This window comes from Mobula hypostoma, chromosome 12 (genome assembly GCF_963921235.1).
Source record: "Mobula hypostoma chromosome 12, sMobHyp1.1, whole genome shotgun sequence".
NCBI classification, from domain to species: Eukaryota; Metazoa; Chordata; class Chondrichthyes; order Myliobatiformes; family Myliobatidae; genus Mobula; species Mobula hypostoma.
The window spans coordinates 14,428,557-14,455,572 of NC_086108.1; the positions used below are offsets into that span (position 1 = coordinate 14,428,557).

The 27,016-nt window shown below is 42.3% G+C and overlaps 1 protein-coding gene across 1 annotated transcript in view; it reads left to right on the forward strand.

Moving 5' to 3' along the window:
- The window catches only part of LOC134354620 (probable voltage-dependent R-type calcium channel subunit alpha-1E), a 484,959-nt gene that overhangs the window by 130,120 nt on the left and 327,823 nt on the right, over positions 1-27,016 (forward strand). Inside the window, exon 6 of the mRNA XM_063063634.1 lies at positions 21,409-21,512. Within this exon, the coding sequence (XP_062919704.1) occupies positions 21,409-21,512 (104 nt within the window). The remainder of the gene's footprint in view (positions 1-21,408; positions 21,513-27,016) is intronic.

Genomic DNA, 27,016 nt, shown 5'->3' on the forward strand with positions numbered 1-27,016 from the left:
TTCGGGTTTTTTTTCCTGAAACACTTCCACTTACAGGCACATCAAAGCCCGCGATGGACTGGGTTTAAGCACAGCCGTTTTCAGAAGAAAAACCGATTTTAATAAATACCCGGTCCCCACTGATGTCTCATCATTAGGACAGCGAACTGTTTACCTGTGCTGCGCACTTCAGATGCATTTTGAATTACACTTTATTAAATAATATGGTAATATATTGTTTTACGTTGTGTGCATGATATATGTATTGTGGCTACACCGTGGTCCAGACAGGTTCTTACGTTTGTGGACAATCAGCCAGATGACAATAAACTTGAAGATACAGAACTTCTAAATCACTCATTTAAAATCCCCCATTTCGATGTCAAAAAGTAAGTTATGATTCCGACTTTTGCAGGGTGAGTGTGTGTGTGTGTGTGTGTGTGTGTGTGTGTGTGTGTGTGTGTGAGGCTATGGACATATATGCGATCGGACATTAAGCGGCGCACACCTGTAATAAGGATACACCTTATGCTTTTATTTCTTTTAGGGACCACAACGTATTAGGGAGGCTCAGCGCAGGGAAGGCTACTCAAGTATTTCACAGTTCTTTTCAGCAGAAAACCAAAGTCTGACAGAGAAGGTCACTAGAGCTGAGGTGCACTTTACATCTTTCATCGTTGAGCATAACCTGCCATTCCACACAGGCAAGCTATTCAGGAAAATGTTTCCTGATTCAGAAATAGCAAAAAACTATGCCTGCTCATGAACCAAGACAGCAGCTATTGTGAACATGGCACATTAAGACAGAATTCAGAAGTCAGCTGTCTCACAAAACACTGTGAATCTGATGTCTTGCAAAATTAACAAATTCATTGACACAGACTGCTGTGAGGTTGAGACTTCTGGTTGAGACCTCCCTGAAATGAGGTAGAGACTTCCCTGACATGAGTTTTTGCAGGATGGGATATCTGGACAAGGTTCTTCATGGCAGGTGGGGTCTTATGGGATCCAGTAGGAGACGGCAGATTGGATTCATAACTGGCTCAGTAGTATAAAGTAGAAGGTGAGGGTCAAGGGTTGTTTCTCGGACTGGAGGCCTGTATCTAGTGGTGTGCCACGGGGGTTAGTGCTAGGAACTTTGTTGCTTGTAACTTATAGAAATAATTTGGGTGTGAATGTACAAAGCATGGTTACTAAGTCTGCAGGATAGAACTATACTGATTTTGTAGATAATAAAATTAAAATTGGTAATTTTTTTCTTTGTCATATGTGCTGAAATGCAGTGTAAAATGTGTTTTGCATCAGGTTTGTACAGATCATTTCATTACAACAGCTGATTGAGATAATACAATGTAAAACAAGGTAGAAGGTTATGAAAAGTTACAGGAAGATTCAAATCAGCTAGGTTTGTAGGCTTTCAATCCAGAAACCTGTGAGCTGTGACATTTTGACAGATCATATCGAGGTAGAATTTATGCAATGAATCATAGGTTCCTGGAGAGTGTGAGACCAGAGGGATCTGGGAGTGAAAGTGTGTAGTTTGCTGAAAGTTGTGTCACGGGTAGATAAGGTGATGGAAAAAAAATCATTTGTACCTAATAAGGTGGCCATTGAGTGTATATTTATGATCTTCTGCTGCTGTAGCCCATCTGCTTCAAGGTTTGACATGTTGTGCATTCACACACACTTCCACACACAACTAACATGTGGTTGTGAGTTACTGTCACCTTCCAGTCAGTTTGAACCAGGCTGCCCATTGGCTTTTGACCTATCTTATTAATAAGGATTATTTTTCCCACAGAGCTGCTGCTCGCTGGATGATTTTTTTTTTGTTTGTTTTTCACACCATTCTCTGTAAACTCTAGAGACTGGGGTACATGAAAATCCTGTATCAGCAATTTCTGAGATATGCAAATCACCTCATCTGGCAACAGCAATCATTCCGCTATCAAAATCACTTAGATTGCATTTCTTCCCCATTTTGAATTTTGGTCTGAACAACAACAACCTCTTGACCATGTCTACATGCTTTTATGGATTGAGTTGTTGCTACATGATTGGCTGATTAAATATTTGCATTAATAAGCAGTTGAACAAATGTACATAATAAAGTGTTCAATGTGTGTGTATGTTATTAAAGAAATAAGAATACCGAGAGGAAATCACCCTGACACACTGGTGTCAAGAAAACAACCTCTCCCTAAATGTCACAAAAACGAAGGAGCTGGTTGTGGACGACAGGAGGGATGGAGACAGGCTAACCCCATTGACATCAGTGGATCTGGGGTTGAGAAGGTGAATAGCTTTAAGTTCCTTGGCATAAACATCACCGAGGATCTCACGTGGTCTGTACATACTGGCTGTGTGGTGAAAAAGGCACAACAGCACCTCTTTCACCTCAGATGGTTGAAGAAGTTTGGTATGATCCCCCCCCCCCCACCAATTCTAAGAATTTACTGCAGGGGCACGATTGAGAGCAAACTAACTGGCTGCATAGCTGCCTGATATGGGAACTGTACTTCCCTCAATCACAGGACTCTGCAGAGAGTGGTGCGGACAGCCCAGTGCATCTGTAGATGTGAACTTCCCACTATTCAGGACATTTACAAAGACAAGTGTGTAAGAAGGGCCTGAAGGATCATTGGAGACTGGAGCCACCTCAACCACGAACGATTCCAGCTGCTACCATCTGGGAAACAGTACTGCAGCATAAAAGCCAGGACCAACAGGCTCCAGTATAGCTTCTTCCACTGGACCATCAGACTGCTTAATTCATGCTGACCCAACTGTATTTCTATTTTATATTGACTATCCTGTTGTACATAATATTTATGATAAATTGCTATAATTGCACATTTGAATGGAGACATAATGTAAAGATTTTTACTCCTCATGCATATGAAGGATGTAAATAATAAAGTCAATTCAAGAAAAGATTTTCTTTTCCATAGATGCTGTCTTACCTTCTGAGTTCCTCCAATATTTCGTGTTTGTTGGAGAAAAGATTTACTAGGATGCTTTAAATACTGGAGATTCTGCAGATGCTGGGTACACCCACAAAATGCTGGAGGAGTTCAGTAGGTCGGGCAGCATCTACTCCTGATGTGTCCTGATGAAAGGTCTTGGTCTGAACCACTGGCTGTTTAGTTTCTTCCATAGATGATGCCTGACTGCGCTGAGTTCTTTAACAGGATTACCAGGATGCTGTGTGTGTTTGGGGGCCTAAGTTACAAGGAGAGATCATGTAAACTTTATTCCCTGGAACATAGAAGATTGAGACAGAGGAACATAAGATCATGACAGGCATAGATAGGGTGAAAGTATATAGATTCTACCTCTCTGCCCCCACCAGGGATGGGGTGCAAAAGACAAGTGGCCATAGGTTTGAGATAAAGGTGTGAAAGGGATATCAGGACAGGGTCTTCATGTAAAGGCAGATGCATATTTGAAATCAGCTGCCAGAAGTAGTGGTTGAGGCAGGCTCATTATCAACATTTAAAATCCGGCTAGATAGGTGCAGGCATAGGAGAGGTTTAGAGGGCTATGGGCCAAACGTGGGCAGATGGCAATAGCTCGCTGCGCAACACAGTTGGCTTGGACAAGTTCGGTCGAAGGACTCATTTCTACACTGTATGGCTTTGGATATAATAGCAGATTACTTGAAAAACAGTGACAACTGACAGAGTCGACATAACTTATAAGAAAAGAGGTCATGCTTGACAGATATTGAATACTTTGAGGATGTAATCTGCAGAATCGATGAGGGAGAACTAATGGATGTGATGTATAAAGATTATTATGCAAGGTAAAAGTACAGAGGATTGGGAGTGAGAAACTGACAGGAGTAGAGAGCAGGAAATGTAATTGGAATTAGCATGTCTTTTTTCAAGTGACATGCAGTGACTGGTGAGACACCACAGAAGTCAGTTCCCAGGATCCCAACTATTCATAGAAACATAGAAAATAGGTGCAGGAGTAGGCCATTCGGCCCTTCAAGCCTGCACCGCCATTTATTATGATCATGGCTGATCATCCAACTCAGAACCCTGCCCCAGCCTTCCCTCCATACCCCCTGATCCCCGTAGCCACAAGGGCCAAATCTAACTCCCTCTTAAATATAGCCAATGAACTGGCCTTAACTGTTTCCTGTGGCAGAGAATTCCACAGATTCACCACTCTCTGTGTGAAGAAGTTTTTCCTAATCTCGGTCCTAAAAGGCTTCCCCTTTATCCTCAAACTGTGATCCCTCGTTCTGGACTTCCCCAACGTCGGGAACAATCTTCCTGCATCTAGCCCGTCCAACCCCTTTAGGATTTTATACGTTTCAATCAGATCCCCCCTCAATCTTCTAAATTCCAATGAGTACAAGCCCAGTTCATCCAGTCTTTCTTCATATGAAAGTCCTGCCATCCCAGGAATCAATCTGGTGAATCTTCTTTGTACTCCCTCTATGGCAAGGATGTCTTTCCTCAGATTAGGGGACCAAAACTGCGCACAATACTCCAGGTGTGGTCTCACCAAGGCCTTGTACAACTGCAGTAGTACCTCCCTGCTCCTGTACTCGAATCCTCTGGCTATAAATGCCAGCATACCATTCGCCTTTTTCACCGCCTGCTGTACCTGCATGCCCACTTTCAATGACTGGTGTATAATGACACCCAGGTCTCGTTGCACCTCCCCTTTTCCTAATTGGCCACCATTCAGATAATAATCTGTTTTCCTATTTTTGCCACCAAAGTGGATAACTTCACATTTATCCACATTAAATTGCATCTGCCATGAATTTGCCCACTCACCCAACCTATCCAAGTCACTCTGTATCCTCTTAGCATCCTCCTCACAGCTAACACTGCCACCCAGCTTCGTGTCATCCGCAAACTTGGAGATGCTGCATTTAATTCCCTCATCCAAGTCATTAATATATATTGTAAACAACTGGGGCCCCAGCACTGAGCCTTGCGGTACCCCACTAGTCACCGCCTGCCATTCTGAAAAGGTCCCGTTTATTCCCACTCTTTGCTTCCTGTCTGCTAACCAATTCTCTATCCACATCAATACCTTACCCCCAATACCGTGTGCTTTAAGTTTCACTGTGTATTAAGATAAGGAAAATAAATAATATATTCAAATCTATAGACAGCACGAAGTTGGTATGAGCTAGTCCCATGTGGCTGTTTTTGGCCAGTATTGTAAGCGTTGTACGTCCTTCTGCAGATTCCTCTGTAGATCGTTCCACGTATCCACCACACTGTGTGAAAACTTGCATGGTGTTTCAAAGGTTTGAAGTAAATTTATTCTCAAAGTACTTTAAAGAGTATTCACTCTCCCCCTCCCCCTCCCCCTCCCCCCAGAAGTTTTCATGTTTTATTGTTTTACAACTTTGAATCACAGTGGATTTAAATTGGCTTCTTTTTGACACTGATCAGCACAAAAAGATTCTTCTCTGTCAATGTGAAAATAGATCACAACAAAGTGATCTTAAATCAATTACAAATATAAAACACAAAATAATTGATTGCTTAAGTATTCACCCCATTTAATGTGTCACACCAAATCATCACTGGTGCAGCAAATTGGTTTTAGAAGACACTTAATTAGTTAAATGGAGTCAAGGTGCTTAAATTGATTGTAGTAAAAATACACCTGTATCTGAAAGGTCCAACTGCTGGTGAGTCAGTATCCTGGCAAAAACTACCACGAAGACAAAAGAACACTCTAAGCAACTCCTCAAAGATTATGGAAAAGCACAAGTCAGGAGATGGATACGAGAAAATTTCCTAGTCACTGAATATCCTTTGGAGTACAGTTAAGTCAATCATCTAGAAATGGAAAGATTATGGCACAGATGTAAATTTGCCTGGAACAGGCCATCCTCAAAAACTGAATGACTGTGCAAGAAAGGGACTAGTGAGGGAGGGCACCAAGAGACCTGTGACAACTCTGGAGGAGTTTCAAGCTTCAGTGGCTGAGATGGGAGACTCTCGTGCATACAACAAATGTTGCCTGGGTGCTTCACCAGTCACAGCTTTATGGGAGAGTGGCAAAGAGAAACCCACTGTTGAAAAAAAACTCACATGAAATCTCAGATAGTGTTTGCCAGAAGGCATATGGGAGACTCAGAAGTCATTTGGAAGAGGTTCTATGGTTTGAGGAAACTAAAATTAAGCCTTTTGGCCATCAGAGTAAATGCTATGTTTGGCGTAAGCCAAACACTGCACACCAAAAATACACCATTCCTACAGTGAAACATGGTGGTGGCTGCATCGTGCTGTGGGGATGCTTCATTGCAGCAGGCCCTGGAAGGCTTGTGAAGGTAGAGGACAAAATGAATGCGACAAAATACAGGGAAATCCTGGAGGAAAACCTAATGCAGTCTGCAAGAGAACTGTGACTTGGGGGATTCGTTTCCAGCAAGACAATGTCCCCAAGCACAAAACCAAAGTTACACAGGGATGGCTTAAAAACAACAAAGTTAATTAAGAGAATGTTAATTAAGATTAAGAAAATGGGCAAAGAGGTGGCATTTGGGTTTGGGTATTTGATCCTCTACAATATTCCGCGTGGGAATTTTAACTGGAGGTGGCAGTGTTTTTTTTTTACGAGGCCGAGTTGCGAGCTCAACATCAACCCGGCACGGATGGAGAGCACGCTCGGGGGTGGTCTGTCACTGGATCGAACTCGGGAACCTCCGTTCTTGGGCCTGGCGCTGATCTCACTGCACCACCAGCCGGCCATATGGAATGCTGTTTATGGTTATGCACTTTGGTAGAAGGAACAAAAGTTTAGAATGTCTTCTAAATTGGCAGAAAATTCAACAAGCTGAGGTGCAAAGGAACTTGGGAGTTCTCATGCAGGAATCCCTAAAGGTCAACTTTCAGGTTGAGTTGGTGGTGAGGAAGGCAAATGCAATATGAGCATTAATTTTGATAGAACTAGATCATAAAAGCAAGAGTGTAATTCTGAGGTTTTATATGGCACTAGTGAGGCCTCTCGGAGTATTGTGGGCAGTTTTGGGCCCCTTATATATGAAAAGATATGCCAACATTTGGAGAAGGTTTAGGGGAGGTTCACAAGAATAATTCTGGAAATAAAAGGGTTATCATGAGTGTTTGGTGGCACTGGTCCTGTACTTGCTGGAATTTAGAAGAATGAGGGGGGGATCTCATTGAAACTTTCCAAATTTTGAAAAGCATAGATAGAATGGATGTAGAGGGGATGTTTCCTATAGTGGCAGGAGTCTGGAACCAGAGAACACAGCCTCAAAATAGAGGGAGTTCCATTTAGGACAGAGATGAGGAGGAATATCTTTAGCCAAAGGGTGAATCTGTGGAATTTGTTGCCACAGTTGGCTGTGGAGGCCAAGTCACTGGTATTTAAGGTTCTTGATTAGTCAGGGCATGAAAGATGCCGCAGAGAATGGGGACGAGAGGGAAAATGGATCAGCCATGAGCAGGCAGGTTTGTTAGAGCTGTTGGGGAGGGTTTAAACTAATTTGGGTGGGGGTGGAAACCAGAGTGAAGGGACTCGGGTTAATAAATAAATAAATAAATCAAAGATGACGTGCAGTCAGATTTTCAGGAAAGGCAGGTAGATGATAGGACAAAATTGCAGCCAGACAGTGAGTATCAGTGCATTCGGAGTGCAGAATCAAAAAGTGTAGTAAATACAGTACTCAATGTTATATCTCAATGCACAGAGTATAAGAAATAAGGTGGATGATCTTATTGCATGATTACAGATTGTCAGGTATGATGTTGTGGCCGTCACTGAATCATGGCTGAAATTTGTTGTAGTTGGGAGCTGAATGTTCAAGGTTACATGTTGCATTGGAGGGGTAGGAAGGTAGGCAGAGGGGGAGGCATGGCACTGCTGGTAAAAAATGGCATCAAATCAGTAGAAAGACGTGACATAGGATCAGAAGATGTTGAATCCGTGTGGGTTGAGTTAAGAAACTGCAAGGGTTAAAAGATCCTGATGGCAGTTATATACAGTGGAGTAAAGGAAGTTACAGTGGTGTGAGGGAGGAGTTGGCCAAAGTAAATTGTAAGGAACTACAGGGAGGGATGACAGTGGAGCAGCAATGGTGAGAGTTTCTGGGAAAAATGAGGAAGGTGCAGGATAGATGTATTCCGGAAACAAAGAAGTATTCAAATAGCAAAATAGTACAACCGTGGCTGACAAGGGAAGTCAAAGCTATTGTAAAAGTAAAAGAGAGGAAATACAACAAAGCAAAAAATTGTGGGAAGACAGAGGATTGGGAAGCTTTTAAAACCCTACAGAGAGCAACAAAAAGAATCATTAGGGCGGAAAAAGATGAAATATGAAAGCAAGCTAGCAAACAATATCAAAGTGAATAGATAGTAAAAGCTTCTTCAAATATGTAAAAATAAATAAGTAAATAAATAAGAAGTGAGTAGATATAGGACCACTAGAAAATGAGGCAGGAGAAATAATAACGGGGGCCAAGGAGATGGCTGATGAAATGAGTATCTTCCATCAGTCTTCACTGTGGAAGACACTAGCAGTGTGCCAGATGTTGAAGAGTGGGAGGGAAGAGAAGTGAATGCAGTTACTATTACAAGGGAGAAGGTGCTTAAAAAGCTGAGGCTATGTAAGTCACCCAGAACAGATGAACTGTACACCAAGTCTCTGAAGGAGGTAGCAGTAGAGATTGCGGAGGCATTAGTAATGATCTTTCAAAAATCATTGAATTCTGGCGTGGTGCCAGAGGACTGGAAAATTGCAAAAGAAAGGAGGAAGGCAGCAGAAAGGAAATTATAGACCGGTTAGCCTGACCTCAGTGGTTGAGAAATGTTGGAGTCAATTGTTAAGGATGAGGTTATGGAGTACTTGGTGACACAGGACAAGATAGAACAAAGTCAGTGTGGTTTCCTTCAGGGAAAATCTTGCCTGGTAAACTTGTTGGAATTCTTTGAGGAGATTACAAGTAGGATAGATAAAAGGGATGCAGTGGATGTTGTGTATATGGCCTTTGACAAGGTGCCTCACTTGAGGCTATTTACCAAGTTGAGATCCCAGGGTATTACAGGAAAGTGACTGCCAAGGTTAGAGCATTAGCTGATTAGTAAGGGGCAGCGAGTGGGAATAAAAGTATCTTTTTCTGTTTGGATGTCAGTGACTACTGGTGTTCTGCAGAGGTCTGTGTTGGGACTGATTCTTTTTATACAGTTTAGCAATGATGTAGATGATGGAATAGATGGCTTTGTTGCCAAGTTTGCAAATGATGTGAAGTGATTGGTGGAGCGGCAAGTAGTATTGAGGAAACAGATAGGCTGCAGAAGGACTTAGATCAGGAGAATGGGCACGAAAGTGACAGATGAAATACAATGTTGGAAAATACATGCTCATGCACTTCGGTAGAAGAAATAAATGTGCAGACTATTTTCTAAATGGGGAGAAAATCCAAAAATCCGAGCTGTAAAGGGACTTGGAAATCCTTGTGCAGAACTCCCTCGAGATTAACTTGCAGGTTAAGTCAGTAGTGAGGAAGGCAAATACAATGTTAGCATTCATTTCTAGAATACAAGAGTAGGGATGTGATGCTGAGGCTTCATAAGGCACTGGTGAGGCCTCATCCTGAGTATTGTGAACAGTTTTGGTCTCCTCATCTAAGAAAAGATGTGCTGGCATTGGAGAGGGTTCAGAAGAGGTTCACAAAGATGATTCTGGGATTGAAAGGGTTATCATACGACGAATGTTTGATGGCTCTGGGTCTGATGTTGGGGTGGTGGGGGAGGGGATCCATCGAAACCTTTCAAATGCTGAAAGGCCTAGACAGGTAGAGGTGGAAAGGACGTTTCCCACGGTGTCTAGGACAAGAGGGCACAGCCTCAGGATGGAGGGGCATCTAAGAGGGTGGTGAATTTGTGGAATTTATTACCACAGGCAGCTGTGGAGGCCAGGTCATTAGGTGCTTTTAAGGCAGAGCTTGAGAGGTTCTTGATTGGACATGGCATCCAAGGTTACACATGGAAGGCCAGAGAGTGGGGCTGAAGAGGGGGAAAAAGGATCAGCCATGATTGAGTGGCATAGCAGACTCCATGGACCAGATGGTCCAATTCTTCTCCCACCCCTTGGGTTGATTAGCCTATATTCTATAGAATAAATATTCTCAATGGAGTGGAGTCCAGGACGATTGGTCCTATTCTCAGTATATGGAATAACCCATGAAGGGTTGAGAGGAGGAGGAATTTCTTCATCCAGAAAGTAGTGAACATTTGGAATTCTCTACTGCAACATACAGTTGTTTGTTAAAGATATTCAAGTAATTAGATGTTGTTGATGGACCAGAGGAGAGAGGAACAGGAACTAAATCTTTTACCATCAGCTGCGAATGTATTGAATGGAGCACTCAAGTGGCTAGATGGTCTTTTTCTGATCCCTTTTTCTAAATTGCTAAGTGAAAAAATAGGAGCAACATGTAGCTACCTGGCCCTTCGGTACCATTCAATGTAATGCTTGACATTCTAACTTACTGCTATCACATTGACCATCAATTCCTGGATTGATGCCCAGAAAGCTATTGATCTGTTTGGACAGAACTCAAAGACAGTTATCGCAGCATCTAGGGTAGAGAATTCCCAAAGGATCACCATTCCCCAAGTAGGAAAGCTTTGTCTCATCTTTGTCCTCCATGCCTCCCCCTTATTCTCAACCTTTTCTAGGCTCTCCATCCACAGGAACCATCCTCCTTACATCTAGTCTTTTAGACCGTTCAGCGGTGTTGTAGATGTTGAGTACACCCTATCCTCGTTATATGCGTCTTCAGACAATGCCGACTCACGGTTAGGTGAAGAACCTATTTCTACCAATGTCTCGTTATATGCGTCCAAAACTCACAGTTATGCGAGGAGCACTGCTTTCCCACCAATACAAGTCACGTGCACACACCTCACAGTCTCGCTGTTGGGACGAGAAGCACCGCTTTCCCGCCATCTCAAGTAAGGTGCGCGCACCTCACAATCTCTCTCCCACCACTCTCGCATTGGTTTCGGCAAGGTGTGGATGCGCGACCTTAAACTTCTGTTGGTTTTACCTACGGTGCAGTGATTTTGCACTTGAAATATTTAACTATGCCTCCTAAGCATCCGATGCCATGTCCTGGCCATTAGCCGAGTGGCAGAGAACCGCTTTAACACTCGAAAAAAGGTAGGAAATTATAAACAGCACGGCATCAGCTGAAGGTAACATAGCTCTGGGACACTACTGCCAGGAACAGAATCTTGCCTTTAAAGTTCTTTTGGTGCTTGACAATACGCCAGCCCATCCTAAACATTTGGACAGCATTCATCCTAACATAACAGTGCGTTTCCTGCCGCTTAACACAACATCGCTGATTCAACCACTCGACCAAGGTGTAAAATCCACATTCCAGGCGTATGTATTTTTTTTACCGCGAACTATCTCTCAGATGGTGCAAGCAACAGACGATTTTGAAAATCCCGGGAGTTTACCAACGGTGAGGGAATGGTGGAAGTCAGAACACTTGGCACAAATGGCGATGGACATGGACCCACGTTTAGAACGGAGTTAGCATTTCAGTCATTCCCTGCCATCAACCCTTCTTCCCTACAAGCAAATTTAAAACAAAATGCTGCCAAGCAAACAATCCTCACCACTTTATTCAAATCGGTAACACCTTCTGCTGCTTGCAGTTCTAAGAGTTCTGTGAGTCTTCCTTCACCCCTTGCTGTGCTTGATATGATCCTGACGACCACAACCATCCACCTTATCTACAAACATTTGTATGTAAAGCTGCCTGACACCACAACAACCACTTATCTCCTGGAGTGAAGACACCTGCCATTGTTGGTGAGTACTGTACACCCGCGAATGTTAACTTTCTATGATTTATTACATTGAATATTACATTAAATTGATGAAATATAATACAAATGTTGTCTTGTGGTACTGCTTTTGTGTCGTATTGGTATGAAAATGTGAATAAATTACAGATAAAACATATTTAGGAAGTCCTCTGGAACGCATCCCTATTTTCTCCATTTAAATAATTATTCACACTATGCGATTTCACATTATGCGTCAACTTTGAGGAACGCATCCCCCGCATATAACAAGGATAGGATGGTATTTTCTTTAATATTCGAAACTCTCAAGACCATGGATGTAATCTGCATTTTTGATACTGTAAACGCACCTTTTATTGAACTCATCCAACTGATCTTCACTGTTCCTCCCTTTGTGAAAAATGTATCTTTGGGTAGGGAGATCAAAATTCTGCACAGTGTAGCAGGTTCAGTCAAACTAATGCTTCTCACAATTTCAGTGTGACTTCCTTTTTCTTGTAATTAAACCGCTCATATTATAGAGGCTAAATTTATATAGGCATCCATTAGTCTCCTGAGACCATGGATTTGCACCTTGGAAGGTTTCCAGGACACAGGCCTGGGCAAGGTTGTATGGAAGTTGCCGGTTGCCCATGCTGCAAGTCACCCCTCTCCACGCTACCGATGTTGTCCAAGGGAAGGGCACTAGGGCCGATACAGCTTGGCACCAGTGTCGTCGCAGAGTAATATGTGATTAAGTGCCTTGCTCAGGGACACAACACGCTACCTCAGCTGAGGCTTGAAATAGCGACCTTCAGATCACTAGACAAACGCCTTAACTACCTGGCCACGCGCCAACAACATAGAGGCTAAATTATTGGTAGTACATTAGTGTAGTGAGAAAAGCCAGCTCCATCATGGGCACTAGCCTCCCCACCATTAAGGACATCTTCAAAAGATGATGCTTCAGAAGGTGGCATGCATCATTAAGAATCCCCATCACCCAGGACATGCCCTCTTCTCATTACTGCCATCAGAGATGAGGTACAGAAATCTTGAGAGAGATACCCAGTGTTTTAGGAGCATCTTGTTCCCTTCTAAATGGACAATGAACCCACAAACACTATCTCACTATTTTTACATGACTTATTTTTTATATAGTTCTTATTATAAAATAAAGTGTATTTTATGTACTGCACTGTACTGCTGCCACAAAACAACAGATGATTCTGAGACCTTGTGCCTCACAGAGCCAGTAAGCTATGTTCATTTCTGACTATGTGGAATTTGTATGTTCTCCCTGTGACTCCTGTAAATTGCTCATATGTGAATGGTAGAATCTGGGGAAGTTTGTTATCAAGCTGTGCAGACCGGAAACAGACCCTCTGACAAAACTTGTTCATGTCCATCTCTACATATCCTATTTACCACATTATGTCCCTATTCTACTATATCTTGCCTATCTAAGCACCTCTTAAACCAGCTGTTCACTGCATATCAATGATTTGGATGAGGAGGTCACATGTAATATATCCAAACTTACTGATGTTTCAAAGCTGGATTGCTGTGTGGTGTTGGAGGAGGATGCATGTGCTTTAGAGGGATACTGACAAAGTAAGTGAACAGAAAAGCACCTGGTACATAGATCCTAGAGTCATACAGCACAGAAACAGGCCTGAGTGGTCAACACCAACCAAGACGCCCATCAGTTTGACCCATTTGCCCGTGTTTGGCTCATATCCTTCGAAACCTTTCCTGACATACCCAAACACACACGACTGATGGCCAACAACCAAGTATTCACATTGTCAAGGTTGCTGATGGTATCGCCAATGATGAGACAGCCTATAGGGAGAAACTGGAGGAGCCTGGGGCCTGGTGCCAGGCAAATGACCTCTTCCTCAATGTCAACAAGACGAAAGGAGCTGGTTATAGACCGGGAGAATTCGCACCACTCACACCCTTCTGTACATCGGTAGTACAGCAATGAAAACTGTGAGCAGTTTCAAACTCTTGGGTCACAGAACACATCTTACGCAATCACGAAAGCTCACCAATGCCTCAACTTTCTGAGGAGGCAGAAGGGGGTGTTATCTGCTCCCTAATACTCATAACCTGCACAGATATGCACCCTAACATGCTGCATCACTGCACGGTGTGGAAACTGCACTACAGCAGACAGGAAGGCTCTACAATGGGTAGTGAAAACTGCCTATGCATCGCGGGCAGCAGTCTAACTGGCATCAAGGGTATACACACAGAAGGGTACCAGAAAAAGGCCAGCAATATCATGAAGGATCCCATCCCGCTGCACACGGACTGCTTGTCACACTCCCATCAGGGAGGAAGCTACATAGCACCATGCCAGGACCACTGGACTCAAAAACAGTTACTTTCCCCAAGCAGTAAGGCTGATCAATACCTCTACCAACTAACACACCCCTCCAACCACCGCTCCTCTACAATTTCCTTTCAGAATCACAGGCACTCCTGTGCCTACTATCACTTTATGTACATATAATCAATGTACAAGCTTTCTTGTGTATTTATATTGATTGTATTTTTTGTCTTAATGGATATTGTTTTGTGCTGCTTTGGATCCAGAGTAACATTTATTTTGTTGTCCTTTACTCTGGTGCACTGGAAATGATATGAAACAACCTTGAATACATGTAGCTGTCCAAGTAGATAATGTGCCTGTTTCAATGACTTCCTGTCATAGCTCATTCCATGTACTGACCAGTCTCTGGGTGACAAAGTTGCCTCTTCGGTTCTTATTGCTCTCGCTGAAACCTATCCCTTCTAGTTCCTTCTTCCTCAACCCTGGAAAAAAGATTGTGTACATACACTATACCTCAGCATTTCGAGAAGATCACCATCTTCTAAACTCCAGCAAAGAAAAACTCAGCTTGCTTAACCTGTCTCCCTCAAGTCCTAGCAACATCCTTGTAACTCTCCTCTTCAGCTTAATGATGCCTTTCCTATAGCAATGTGACTAAAACTGAACACAATATTCCAACTGCAGCCTCACCAACATCTTGTAGAACTGCAACATGTTCCGTTCCTTGCCCTGACCGACTGATGAAGGCAGCATGCCAAAAGCCTTTTGCACTACCCTTCTACCTGAGAAGTCCCTTTCAGAAAACCATGTACTTGTACTTTTCAGTCTCTCTATTCTACAACACTCCCCAAGACCCCACTGGTCACTCTGATTGTCCCTTTGAGTTCCCTAAATGCAAGACCTTGCATTAATCCAAATTAAACTATTTTCCATTTACCCAACTGATCAAGAACCCACTGTAAATCCTGGTAACAATTTTCACTGTCAACAACACCATCTGTTTTTGTATATTTTGCAAATGTATTAATCATGCCTGTACATTCTCATCCAAATCATAGCTGATAAGTAGATGTGGGCCCAGCACTGATCCTCAATTGTTGGACTCCGCTAATAGGAGCGACCTTCTGCGATCATTCTCTGCTTTCTACTGTCAAATGTATTTTGTATCCAGTCGCCTATCTCCCCCTGGATCCCATACGATCTAACTTTCCATAGCAGCTTACCATATGGACCCTAATCAAAGGCCTTACTGACCATACAGTGCCTATAAAAAGTATTCACCCTCCCTCGGAAGTTTTCATGTTTTATTGTTTTACAACATTAAATCACAATGGATTTAAGTTTGGCTTTTTTGACACTCATCAATAGAAAAGACTCCTTCATGTCAAAGTAAAAACAAATTTCTGAAAATTGGTCTAAATTTATTACAGTTTGCTAAACAGATAATTGCATAATTACACAACCCTTCAAGTCAGTACAGGTATTTAGTAGGTACAACTTTGGAAGTTATTACATCCTTGAGTCTGTGTGGATAGGTCTCTAGCAGCTTTGCATATCTGGACACTGTAATTTTTCCTCATTCTTCTTTACAAAATTGCTCAAGCTCTGTCAGATTGCATGGGATTGAGAGTGAACAGCCCTTTTCAAGTCCAGTCACAAATTCTCAATTGGACTGTGGTTTGGACCTTGACTCAGCCACTCCAGGACATTAACTTTGTTGTTTTTAAGCCGCTCCTGTGTAGATTTGGCTTTATCCTTGGGGTTATTGTCTTGCTGGAAAACAAATCTTCTCCCAAGTTGCAGTTCTCTTGGATCAGGTTTTCCTCCAGGATTTCCCTGTATTTTGCTGCATTTATTTTACCCTCTACCTTCACAAGCCTTCCAGGGCCTGCTGCAGTGAAGCATCCCCACAGCATGATGCAGCCACCACTATGCTTCACAACAGGGATGGTGTGTTTTTGATGGTGTGGTGTTTGGCGATAGCGTTTACTCTGATGGCCAAAAAGCTCAATTTTCATTTCATCAGACTATAGAATCTTCTTCCTGCTGACTTCAGAGTCTTCCATATGCCATTTGGCAAACTCTAGCTGAGATCTCATGTGAGATTTTTTTTCCCAAAGTGGTTTTCTCTTTGCCCTTCTCTCATAAAGCTGCAACTATTGAAATACCTAGGCAACAGTTGTTCTATGCACCCTGTCTCCCACCTCAGCCACTGAAGGTTGTAACTTCACCAGAGCTGTCATAGGTCTTTTGGTGGTCTCTCTCAGTAGTCCCATTCTTGCATGGTGACTCAGTTTTTTAGGACGGCCTGTTCTAAGCAGATTTCCAACTGCCTCATATTCTTCCCATTTCTTGATAATCGACTTAACTCTACTCCAAGGGATATACAGTGACTTGGAAATTTTCTTGCTTCCCTCTCCTGATTTGTGCTTTTCAATAACCTTTCCACAGAGACGCTTGCAGTGTTCTTTTGTCTTCATGGTGTAGTTTTTACCAGGACACTGACTCACCAACAGTTGGACCTTTCAGCTATAGATGTATTTTTACTACAATCAATTGAAACCCCTTGATTCCACACAGGTGATCTCTATTTAACTAATTCTGTGACTTCTAAAACCAATTGGTTGCACCAGTGATGATTTGGTGTGTCATATTAAAGGGGGTTGAATACTTATGCAATCATTATTTTGTGTTTTATATCTGTAATTAATTTAGATCACTTGTAGAGATCTGTTTTTTCTTTGACATGAAAGAGGTTTTTTCTGTTGATCAGTGTCAAAAAATGCCAAATTTAAATCCACAGTGATTCAGTGTTATAAAACAATAAAACATGAAAACTTCCAAGGTGAGTGAATACTATTTATAGACACTGTAGAGGCGATAACAATGAGAGCCATTTAATGATTCAACCCCTTCAGCCCACTGTGTTGGTAGGGTCAGTGTACATGAAGTCCACATCAAAAAAGTACAATTTCTTGGGATAAAGGGATGAATTGGGCCTTTGAACGTATGTCCACATTATCTTTAAAGGTAATGGATCAGGTGAAAAAAGTGGTCAAAAAGACATACAGAATACGTTCCATTTTAGCTGAAGCATAGATTCTGATCATCATGTTGCAGGGAGGGTGAGATTTCACTGGAAAGATAGAGAGGAGAATTATGAGATTGTAAGTTTGTGGAAGTTGAAAGATTGTTATTTTTAGAATGGAAGAGAATGAGGAAAGAGTTAGTTCAGGTGTATCAAATAATGGGAGGCATGGATTGTGTGAATAGGAAGGATCCGTTTCCACTTTGAAAGGGATCAGCAAGGATATAGATTGAATGTGAAAAGTAGAAGGAGGAGAGGGAAGATGCACATCGAATACCATTTCTCACCCAGGAGATGTGTGGGGGTGAGGTCTGGAATTCACCTCCAAAGGGGTGTCGGGGCAGCAGCCATCATTATATTTAAACAGTTTTGTCGATGTACTTAATGAGCTGTTTTCTGTGGCATTACATATCCAGTGCTGAAAGGTGGGGATCTCTTTATCTGGGGATAGTATTGCCAAAGATAATAGTATAGTACAGGAGTAGGCCCTTGGCCCACAATGTGTTCAACTAATTAAGTTAATCCCTTCAGTCTGCACAAACTCTTTATCTCTGCATTATCTGCATATTCATCTTCCAATGGGAGAGCCTCTTCAACATTTTCATTGTCTCTGCCTCCATCTCCATCCCTGGCAGCACGTTTCAGGCATCCACCATTCTCTGTATAAAAAGTTACCTTTAAAGTTACCCCTTATCTCAAGTATTAGACATTTTGATGGGGAAAAAGATACCAGCTGTCTATTCTACCTCTGCTGCTGAAGGTGCATCGAGTAAATACTGACTTGAAGGTGGTGAATACTTAGCAATCAATTATTTTTGTATTTTATATTTATAATTAATTTAGATCACTTTGTAGAGATTTGTTTTTCACTTTGACACAATAGAGTCTTTTTCTGTTGATCAGTGTCAAAAAAACCTAATTAAATCCACTGTGATTCAATGTTGTAAAACAATAAAACATGAAAACTTCTAAGGGGAGTGGAATACTTTTTATAGGCGCTGTATCTATTGCCTTGCCCTCATGAGCTTTATTGATCACTTCATTAAAGAACTTTATCAAATTCGTGAGACACAATCTATCATGCACAAAGCTATGCTGACTATCCTGAATCAACCTGTCTTTCCAACTGCTTGTCTATCTTTTCCCTCAGAATCCTCTCCAATAACTTACCTACCACAGATGTTAGGCCTACTGGTCTGAAGTTTCCAGGTTTTTCTTTGCATGAACTATCTCAAACACCGAAGCCTTCAAGTTGTCTCTATAGTAAAAAAAATAAGAGCAAAATATTCATAAAGTGGATATTCATAATGTGACATAGTCTTAAGGTTTAGCAGAAAAGAAATTGAAAGGTGCAGTATTTTTAAATGCTGACATTTAATGGTGATTGGGGGAGGTCCTTCTACATGAAACACTGAAAGCTAAATGAGGCAGACCTGATGAAAGGTCCGGACCTGAAACATCGACTATACGTTTTGCTCCATCGATGTTACCTGACCCACTGAATTTCTTCAGTGTGTTTGTGTGTTGCTCCAGTTTTCTAGCATCTGCAGTCTCTTGTGTTTCCTTGCAGGTTCAGTGAGCAGTTAGGAAGGCACACAATATAGTCATGTTCCAATTATATAGCGCCCTGGTGAGACTCCACCTGGAATATTATGTATGGGTCTGCAGTCCCTACACTTGGAATAGAAAGAGGTTCTTCATGGGAAGGTGTATGAGGAGACATTAAGCAGACTGGGTTTGGTCTTCAAGTTTTGACGAACAAAAAGAGATCTCATTGAAGCATACAAAATGCTCATCATGGGGCTTGCTTGATAAGATAGGTTGATATTTTCCATGGGAAAGGTGTCTGGATCCAAGGATCACATGCCTGACATGAGAAGAAACCAGAGGATTGTGAAGAGACTGAACATTTTGGGTTAGTTTCACACAATGGTTAACGAAACTGTCTGCCATAATATGTACAGTATATTAGATTTGATTATGAGGACACGCAGTCCTCCTTTATTGTCATTTAGAAATGCATGCATTAAGAAATGATACAATGTTCCTCCAGAAAGATATTACAGAAATGCAAGACAAACCAAGACTGAAAAACTGACAAAAACCACATAATTATAACATATAGTTACAACAGTGCAAAGCAATACCGTAATTTGATAAAGAGCAGACCATGGGCACGGTAAAAAAAAAGAGTCTCAAAGTCTCTCGAAAGTCCCATGTCTGATGGCAATTGTATTATATCTATTAGTTCTTGTACGAGTTAGCCATTCTTGATTAGGGTTTCTTTAGCTGTAGAAATCCTCTTTGCCTGCCTTCTTAAATCTCCAAAGTTATAAGCAACTCCAAAAGCGTATCAAGAATCTGAGTGGATGTTAGCTGACTTTCCTTCTCCTACCTTGAGGCTTCATTCAGGGCTTTCAGTTCTGCCTGTTGTGCTGAGCTCGTTGATGCCAATCCTTCAGTTTCAGAAGCAAAAGCCCACTCAGCTATCTTAACTCCTCCGTCAGCGTTGAGGAGCCATCAGTGTACAGAATCAGGTCCAGTTTCAGTAGAAGCAGCTCTTTGTAATGCTTTGTATCATAGCATCTTTGCACAGTCATGGTTATCAAAGTCCTACATGTCCAAATGCAACCGTGTAGCTGGAATCACCGGACTTGCTCACTAAATATTAGCTTCTTCAAGAAGAGTAGATCATTTGGACAATCAAACAGCTGTTACTTGACAGGATGGTGTGTGCTGAAGGAGGACTTTGGACGTTCAGAACTTGATCAAGTACAATACTGAAAACAGGCAGGTTGTTTGTACTCTCGCAAACACTAATCACATCTTGGTCCTATGTTATCCAATGTGGCAGAATTGTCTCCATGTTCTTGAGTCAAATGCTGCCATGTTGCCATGGTTTTGTTGATATATGGGGTTAAACACTTTACCCATGTTAAGGATTTCAATACAGATGCTTTATATAATGTTGTCTTTAGAGTTTGAAATGCTTCCAATTGCCTTCATTAAGAGTCACAGGGTCATCTGAGTACTTGCTGCTTTTCAAGAGACTAAGCGTTTGTGCAATTTTAGCATATGAATCATCCTATGCTCTGGTTATTTCTAGGTTTGTGTAACTACAACCATCAGGAGAGGCTGGCCCCCCAACTCAGTACAGATTCCAGCACACCAGTTATACCTCTGTTCTCTCTCTCTCACCATCAATGACATCTCTTCCCCTGGGCACCTGTAATAATAGGTGTTGGTTTTCAGGAAATGCCTGATGCATGGATCAATGTCCCTGTTGGGATTACAACAATTCCCTTTGCTGCTCTTTCAATAAGTCATGCTCACAGTATTGAATACAATTTAGCGGCAGGTAGCACCCACTTCAGCAGGTTTGCCTGTCTCCATCCCTGGTTCAGTCTGTCTGCTGTCATGATCATAATCAAGTGCTCTGCTGCTTATTTCATTCATCATGACGTGTGGTTTTTACTCATTATCCTAGAAAATAAATTCATGATAAGCAAGGGTTGAAATGTTAGAGGGGTGTAGACAAGGATGCTGAGTGCATTTGTAATCAGATCAGCCATGATCTTTCAAGGGGACAAGGGGCCTGTTACTCTCCTGGAGACATGAGACTGGATGCTGGAATCTAGAGCAACTCTGAAGGAGCTCATTGGGTCAAGCAACATTGTTGGGGGTAAGGAATTGTCGCTGTTTTGGTGTTTCTTACTGGATGCAAGGTTTCAAACCCAAAATATAGACAGTCCTTCTGCTCTCACAAATGCTGCTTGACCCACTGAGCTCCTCCAATGGATTGTTTGGCACTCCTAACCTAATTTGTTGGTATACTGATCTACTTTGTTGATATACTGATCGATCTTGTCGGTACACCGATCGACTTTGACTTCTGGACCTCAGCAAGTAAATCTTAAGCATAATATGCCAAAGCTGTGCTCTGCTTTGGCATATTAATTTTATTGGGAGGAGCAATTAGGAGAGGATGTGTATGTGTGGCCAGCGACAGACTCGAATGGATAATAGTGTTGTGAGGAAGATTAAAGGGTTTGGAGTTCCTTCCAAAGATCAGGGGTCCGTGCAATACCAGCCTGACACTTGGGCTTCACCAATCCATTCTATGAGACAAGAGCAATAGATGTCATGTGACTGTGATGTCCAGATGTAAAGGGATTCCTTCTTGTGTTTTGCAGACGGATGATGCCTTAGGAGCAATGTGGAATTGGCTGTACTTCATTCCGCTCATCATCATCGGCTCCTTCTTTGTGTTGAACCTTGTTCTGGGAGTGTTGTCTGGGTAAGTGCATCAAGTTCAAATGTTCCTTCAAAAGGAGGAAGATGTTATCAACCCAAACGAAGAGGTATTGTCCAACTGACATCACAATTAGAGATCAAGGACTGCAAAAAGATATTGATCAGCTGGTAAATTGGGTGGAGCAATGGCAGAGGGATTTTAACCCAATGTGTGATGAGCTGTGTTCCAGAGATGTAATATGAACAGGATATACACCATAAATGTAGAACTCTTGGGAATTATTGAAGAACAGAAAGACCATAGAGTATATATATCCACAGTTCACTAAAGAGAGCAGCACAGACCGATAGGATGGTAAGGTCGACTTATGGGATGCTGGCCCTCATTAGTTGTGGCTTAGAATAGAGGAGCCTGAAGATCACTGAGTACAGCTTTATAAAGATCTAGCTGGAGTGTTCAGTGATTTTTATGGTCAAGATAATTTGGGAATTTATGATGTGATTGCACATACAATGGGAGTTCACGGAGTTGGGTACTAAGTTAACGGGCAGGACTTTCAGGGTTGTGATCTCAAGATTGCTACCCATGCCACGTACCAGTGAGGCCAGAAAAAGGAAGATTATACTGTTTAATACATGGCTAACGAGTTGGTGTAGGAGGGAGGGCATAAGACTTTTGGATCATTGAGCTCTCTTCCAGGGAAGTTGGAACCGGTACAGAAAAGGTGGTTTGCACCTGTACTGGGAGGGACTAACACCGTAATGGGAAGGTTTGCTAGTGCTGCGTGGTGAGGTTTATACAAGAGTCGCGGGGGGTGGGGGGAGGGGGGGAAGCAGAGTGCCAGAGCAGTTAGCGAAGAAGTTATGGAGACAGATGTTAGGACCTCAGACAAAGTCAGGAACCAAAAAGTTGAGGACGGTGCGACTAGTGTTCTGAGCTGCATATATTTCAATGCAAGAAGCATCGTAGGAAAGGTAGGTGAGCTCAGAGCATGGAGTTATGATATTGTTGCCATCAGTGAGACTTGGTTGCCGGAGGGGAGGGACTGGTAGCTTAATATTTCAGCGTTCCATTGTTTTAGACATGACAGACCAGAAGGGGTGGTGTTACCAGTCAGGGAAAATGTCACGGCAATGCTCAACTGACTGGAGAATTCGTCTAGTGAAGCATCATATGGGTGTTACTGAGAAATAAGAAAGGTATGGCTGTATTAAGGGGGTTATATTACAGACCACCCAATAGTCCAAGGGATTTAGAGGAAAAAAATTTGTAGAGGAATTGCAGAATATTGCAAGAAATATAAGGTTGTTATAGTAGGTGATTTTAAGCTTCCACGTACTGACTGGGAATCCCATACCGTAAAAGGACTAGCTAGGATAGAGTATGTCAAATATGTTCAAGAAAGTTTCCTTAATCAGGACATAGAAATCCCAACAAGAGAGCGTGTGATACTTGATCTGCTATTAGGAAATGATACAGGGCATGTTACAGAAGATTATGTAGGGAACGCTTGGCATCTAGTGATCACAATGCATTAGTTACAAAGTAAATATGCAAAAAGATAGGTCTGGTCCACGAATTGAGGTTCTAAATTGAAGAAAGGCCAATTTTCATGGTATCAGAAAGGTTCTAGCAAGTGTGGATTGGGACAGGCTGTTTTCTGGTAGAAGTGTACTTGGTAAGCATGAGGCCTTCAAAAGTGAAGTCTTGAGAGTATAAAGCTGTTAGATTAAAAGGTAAAGATAATGGGTGAAGGGAATCTTGATTTTCAAGAGATATTGAGGCCTTGGTTTAAAAACGAGGTGCACAGCAGCTACAGGCAGGTAGGAACAAATGAGGTGCTTATGGAGTGTAAGAAATGCAGGGCAACACTTGAGATAGAAATCAGGAGGGCTAAGAGAAGACATGAGATTACCTTAGCACAGAAGATGAAGGGGAATCCAAAGGGATTCTACAAATATGTTAAAAGGAAAAAGATTGCAAGGGACAAAATTGGTCCTCCGGAAGATTGGAATGGTAATCCATGTGTGGAGCCAAAAGAGGTGGCAGAGATCTTAAGTGATTTTTTTGCCTCTTCGGAGAGGGTTGCAGAGTCTATAGAAGTAAGGCAAAGCGACATCAACGTCATGGAGCCTATACAGGTTACAGAAGAGGTGTTTGCTGCCCTGAGGCAAATCAGGGTGGATAAGTCCCCAGGGCCTGACAAGGTGTTCAGTCAGACCCTATGGGAGACAAGTGCAGAAATTACTGGGGCCCCAGCAGAGATATTTAAATCATCCTTAGCGACAGGTAGGGTACCAGAGGATTGGAGGATAGCTGATGTTGTTCTCCTGTTCAAGAAAGGCTCTAAAAATAAACCAGGAAATTTAGGCCAGTGAGCCTGAAATCAGGACTGGAAAAGTTATTGGAAGGTATTCCAAGGGACCGGATATGTAAGTATTTGGAGAGACATGGACTGATTAATGATGGCCAGCATGGCTTTGTGCATGGTAGATCATGTTACACCAATCAATAGAGTTTTTCAAGGAAGTTACCAGGATAGTTGATGAAGGCCAGGCAGTGGATGTTGTCTACGTGGATTTTAATAAAGTCTTGGCAATGTCCCGCAGGGGAGGCTGGTCAAGAGGGTTCAGTCAGCCGACATTCAAGATGAGGTAGTAAATTGGTTAGACATTGCCTTTGTGGGAGAAGCCAGCGTGTGGTAGTAGACGGTTACCACTCTGACTGGAGGCCTGTGACGAGTGGAGTTCTGCAGGGATCGGTGCTGGATCCATTGTTGTCATCATCTGTATCAACAATCTGGATGATAATGTGGTTAACTGGATCAGCAAATTTGTGGATGACATCAAGCTTAGGGGTGTAGTGGACAGCGAGGAAGGCTATCATGGCTTGCAGCAGGATCTGGACCAGCTAGAAAAATGGGCTGAAAATTTAATGCAGACAAGTAAGAGGGTTGCATCTCGGTAGGACCAACCAGGGTAGGTCTTATTCAGTGAATGGCGGGGCACTGGGAAGTGTGGTAGAGCAAAGGGTTCTGGGAATACAGGTCCATAATTTGTTGATAGTGGCATCACAGGTAGACAGTTATAACAAAAGCATCTGGCACATTGATAAATCAAAGTATTGAGTACAGGAGATGGGATGTTGTGTAGAAGTTGTACAAGACATTTTGTGATGCCTGATTTGGAGTATTGTGTGCAGTTTTGGTCACCTACCTACAGGTATGATTGAAAGAGTACAGAGAAAATTTACAAAGATGTTGCCGGGTCTGGAGGACCCAAGTTATAAGGAAAGATAAAATAGGTTAGAACTTTATTCCTTGGAACATAGAAGGTTGAGAGGAGATTTGATAGAAATATACCAAATTTTAAGGGATATAAATAGAATAAATGCTAGCAGGCTTTTTCCACCAAGGTTGGGTGGGACTACAACCAGAAGCCATGGGTTAAGGGTGAAAGGTGAACCGTTTAAGGGGAATATGAGGGGAAAATTCTTCACTCAGAGGGTCGTGAGAGTAAGGAATGAGCTGCCAGTAGAAGTGACGGATACGAGCTTGATTTTAACATTTAAGAGAAGTTTGATTAAGTACATGGATGGTAGGGGTATGGAGGCTATGGCCCTGTGTAGTGCAGGTCAATGAGAGTAGGCAGTTTAAATGTTTCAGCATTGACTAGATGGGCCAAAAGGCCTATTTCTCTGCTGTACTTTTCTGTGATTCTATGATGGGTGTAGAGGAGATTCACTTGGATGTTCCATGAGATGGAACGTTACAGTTACAACGCGAGACTGGACAGTTGTGGTCTGTTTTCCTTGGGGTGCAGAAGGTTGTGGAGTCTCATAAGGGTTTAGAAAGTAGTAAGGGACATACGTAAGGTGGAAAATAAGGAACTTTTTTCATAATGGAAATGATTGAAACCAGAAGGCATAGATTCAAGGTGTAAGCTTTGGAGAGTATTTGTAGAAAAGTATTTTCACCCAGATGGTGACGCCATCTGGATAACACTGCCTGAGAAGATGATTGAAGCAGAAGCTCTCATAACATTTAAAATTATCAGGACAAACACTTAAATCACTAAGGCATTGAAGACTATAGACCAAGTGCTGGTGAATGAGATTGGTAAAGATAAGTCCTTGATGGCAGCAAGCATATGATGGGCCAAAGGGTCTGTTTCTGTGCTAATAGATTGAACTTAGAAGCACTTTGAAATCAAAATGGCTTTTCTACTTGATAAAACAAGAAAGGACTCAGTTGATTCTTAACAAGAATGTTGTTGAACATGAGCAGGTTTCATTGTTTAGAAAATGTGGTTAGTTTTCAAACTGAACAGTGTGATTCCTGTGAAGAAGTCATGGAAAAAGTTGGAAAATTCATCACTTAAAAATTACCTCAATTTTGTCTTGCTATAAGCGATGTTACTTTAAGAGTTTAGATGTGGACCGCTCTATTCCACAACAAGTTTCCAGCACTTGGGTGAGACAAACATTGATCCATTTTTTGTTACACATGTACAGTCCCAGGTATCTGCTGGCATAGTATCATGACCCGTGGAAGTTCTTCAAAGCAGAAATCAAAGAGAGTGGATGGTAAACAGTGAGGTTCTTCATGAGTTGCCACTGGGATCATTGCTTTTATGATGCATTGTTAATGAAAGAACCATGGTTCTAATGTGGACAAATAGGACTAATGTAGATAGGTAAAAGGGTTAGCATGGTCATGGTGTGCTCTCTTGCCTGCTCCTGTACTGCACAACTTTCAGACTCCATAATTCAGGTGTTTTTGGTAAGATTTTCAAATTTGTAGAAAACACAAAGATGAAGGTGTGGTTAACTCTAAGGACAATAATGATAGTTGAAGACACAATGAGGCTGGCCAAGTGGACAGAGAAGTGGCAGGTGAAATTTAATACAGAAAAATGTGGTCAATTACATTGGTATAAAAATAGGGAGAGGCGTGAAAGACAAAATGACATAGTTATGATTCTGGAGCAACAGGGAGACCAAGGTGAACATGTACACACTGTAAATCCTTGCAAGAGGCAGGACATATTGAGATCTCATTGTACTGTAACCAAACAGGCTCTCTGTCCCACCACTGGCTGTACCAATTCCATTTTTCCAGCAGTCAGCACAATGCCACCACTAAGCACATCTTTCCCTCCCCCTGCTCTCTGCATTCCGCAGGGATCGCTCCCTACACAACTCCCTTGTCCATTCGTCCCCCCCATCCCTCCCCACTGATCTCCCTCCTGGCACTTATCCATGTAAGCGGAACAAGTGCTACACATGCCCTTACACTTCCTCCCTTACCACCATTCAGGGCCCCAAACAGTCCTTCCAGGTGAGGCATCACTTCACCTGTGAGTCGACTGGGGTGATATACTGCGTCCGGTGCTCCCGATGTGGCCTTTTATATATTGGTGAGACCCGACGCAGACTGGGAGACCGCTTTGCTGAACATCTACGCTCTGTCCGCCAGAGAAAGCAGGATCTCCCAGTGGCCACACATTTTAATTCCACATCCCATTCCCATTCTGACATGTCTATCC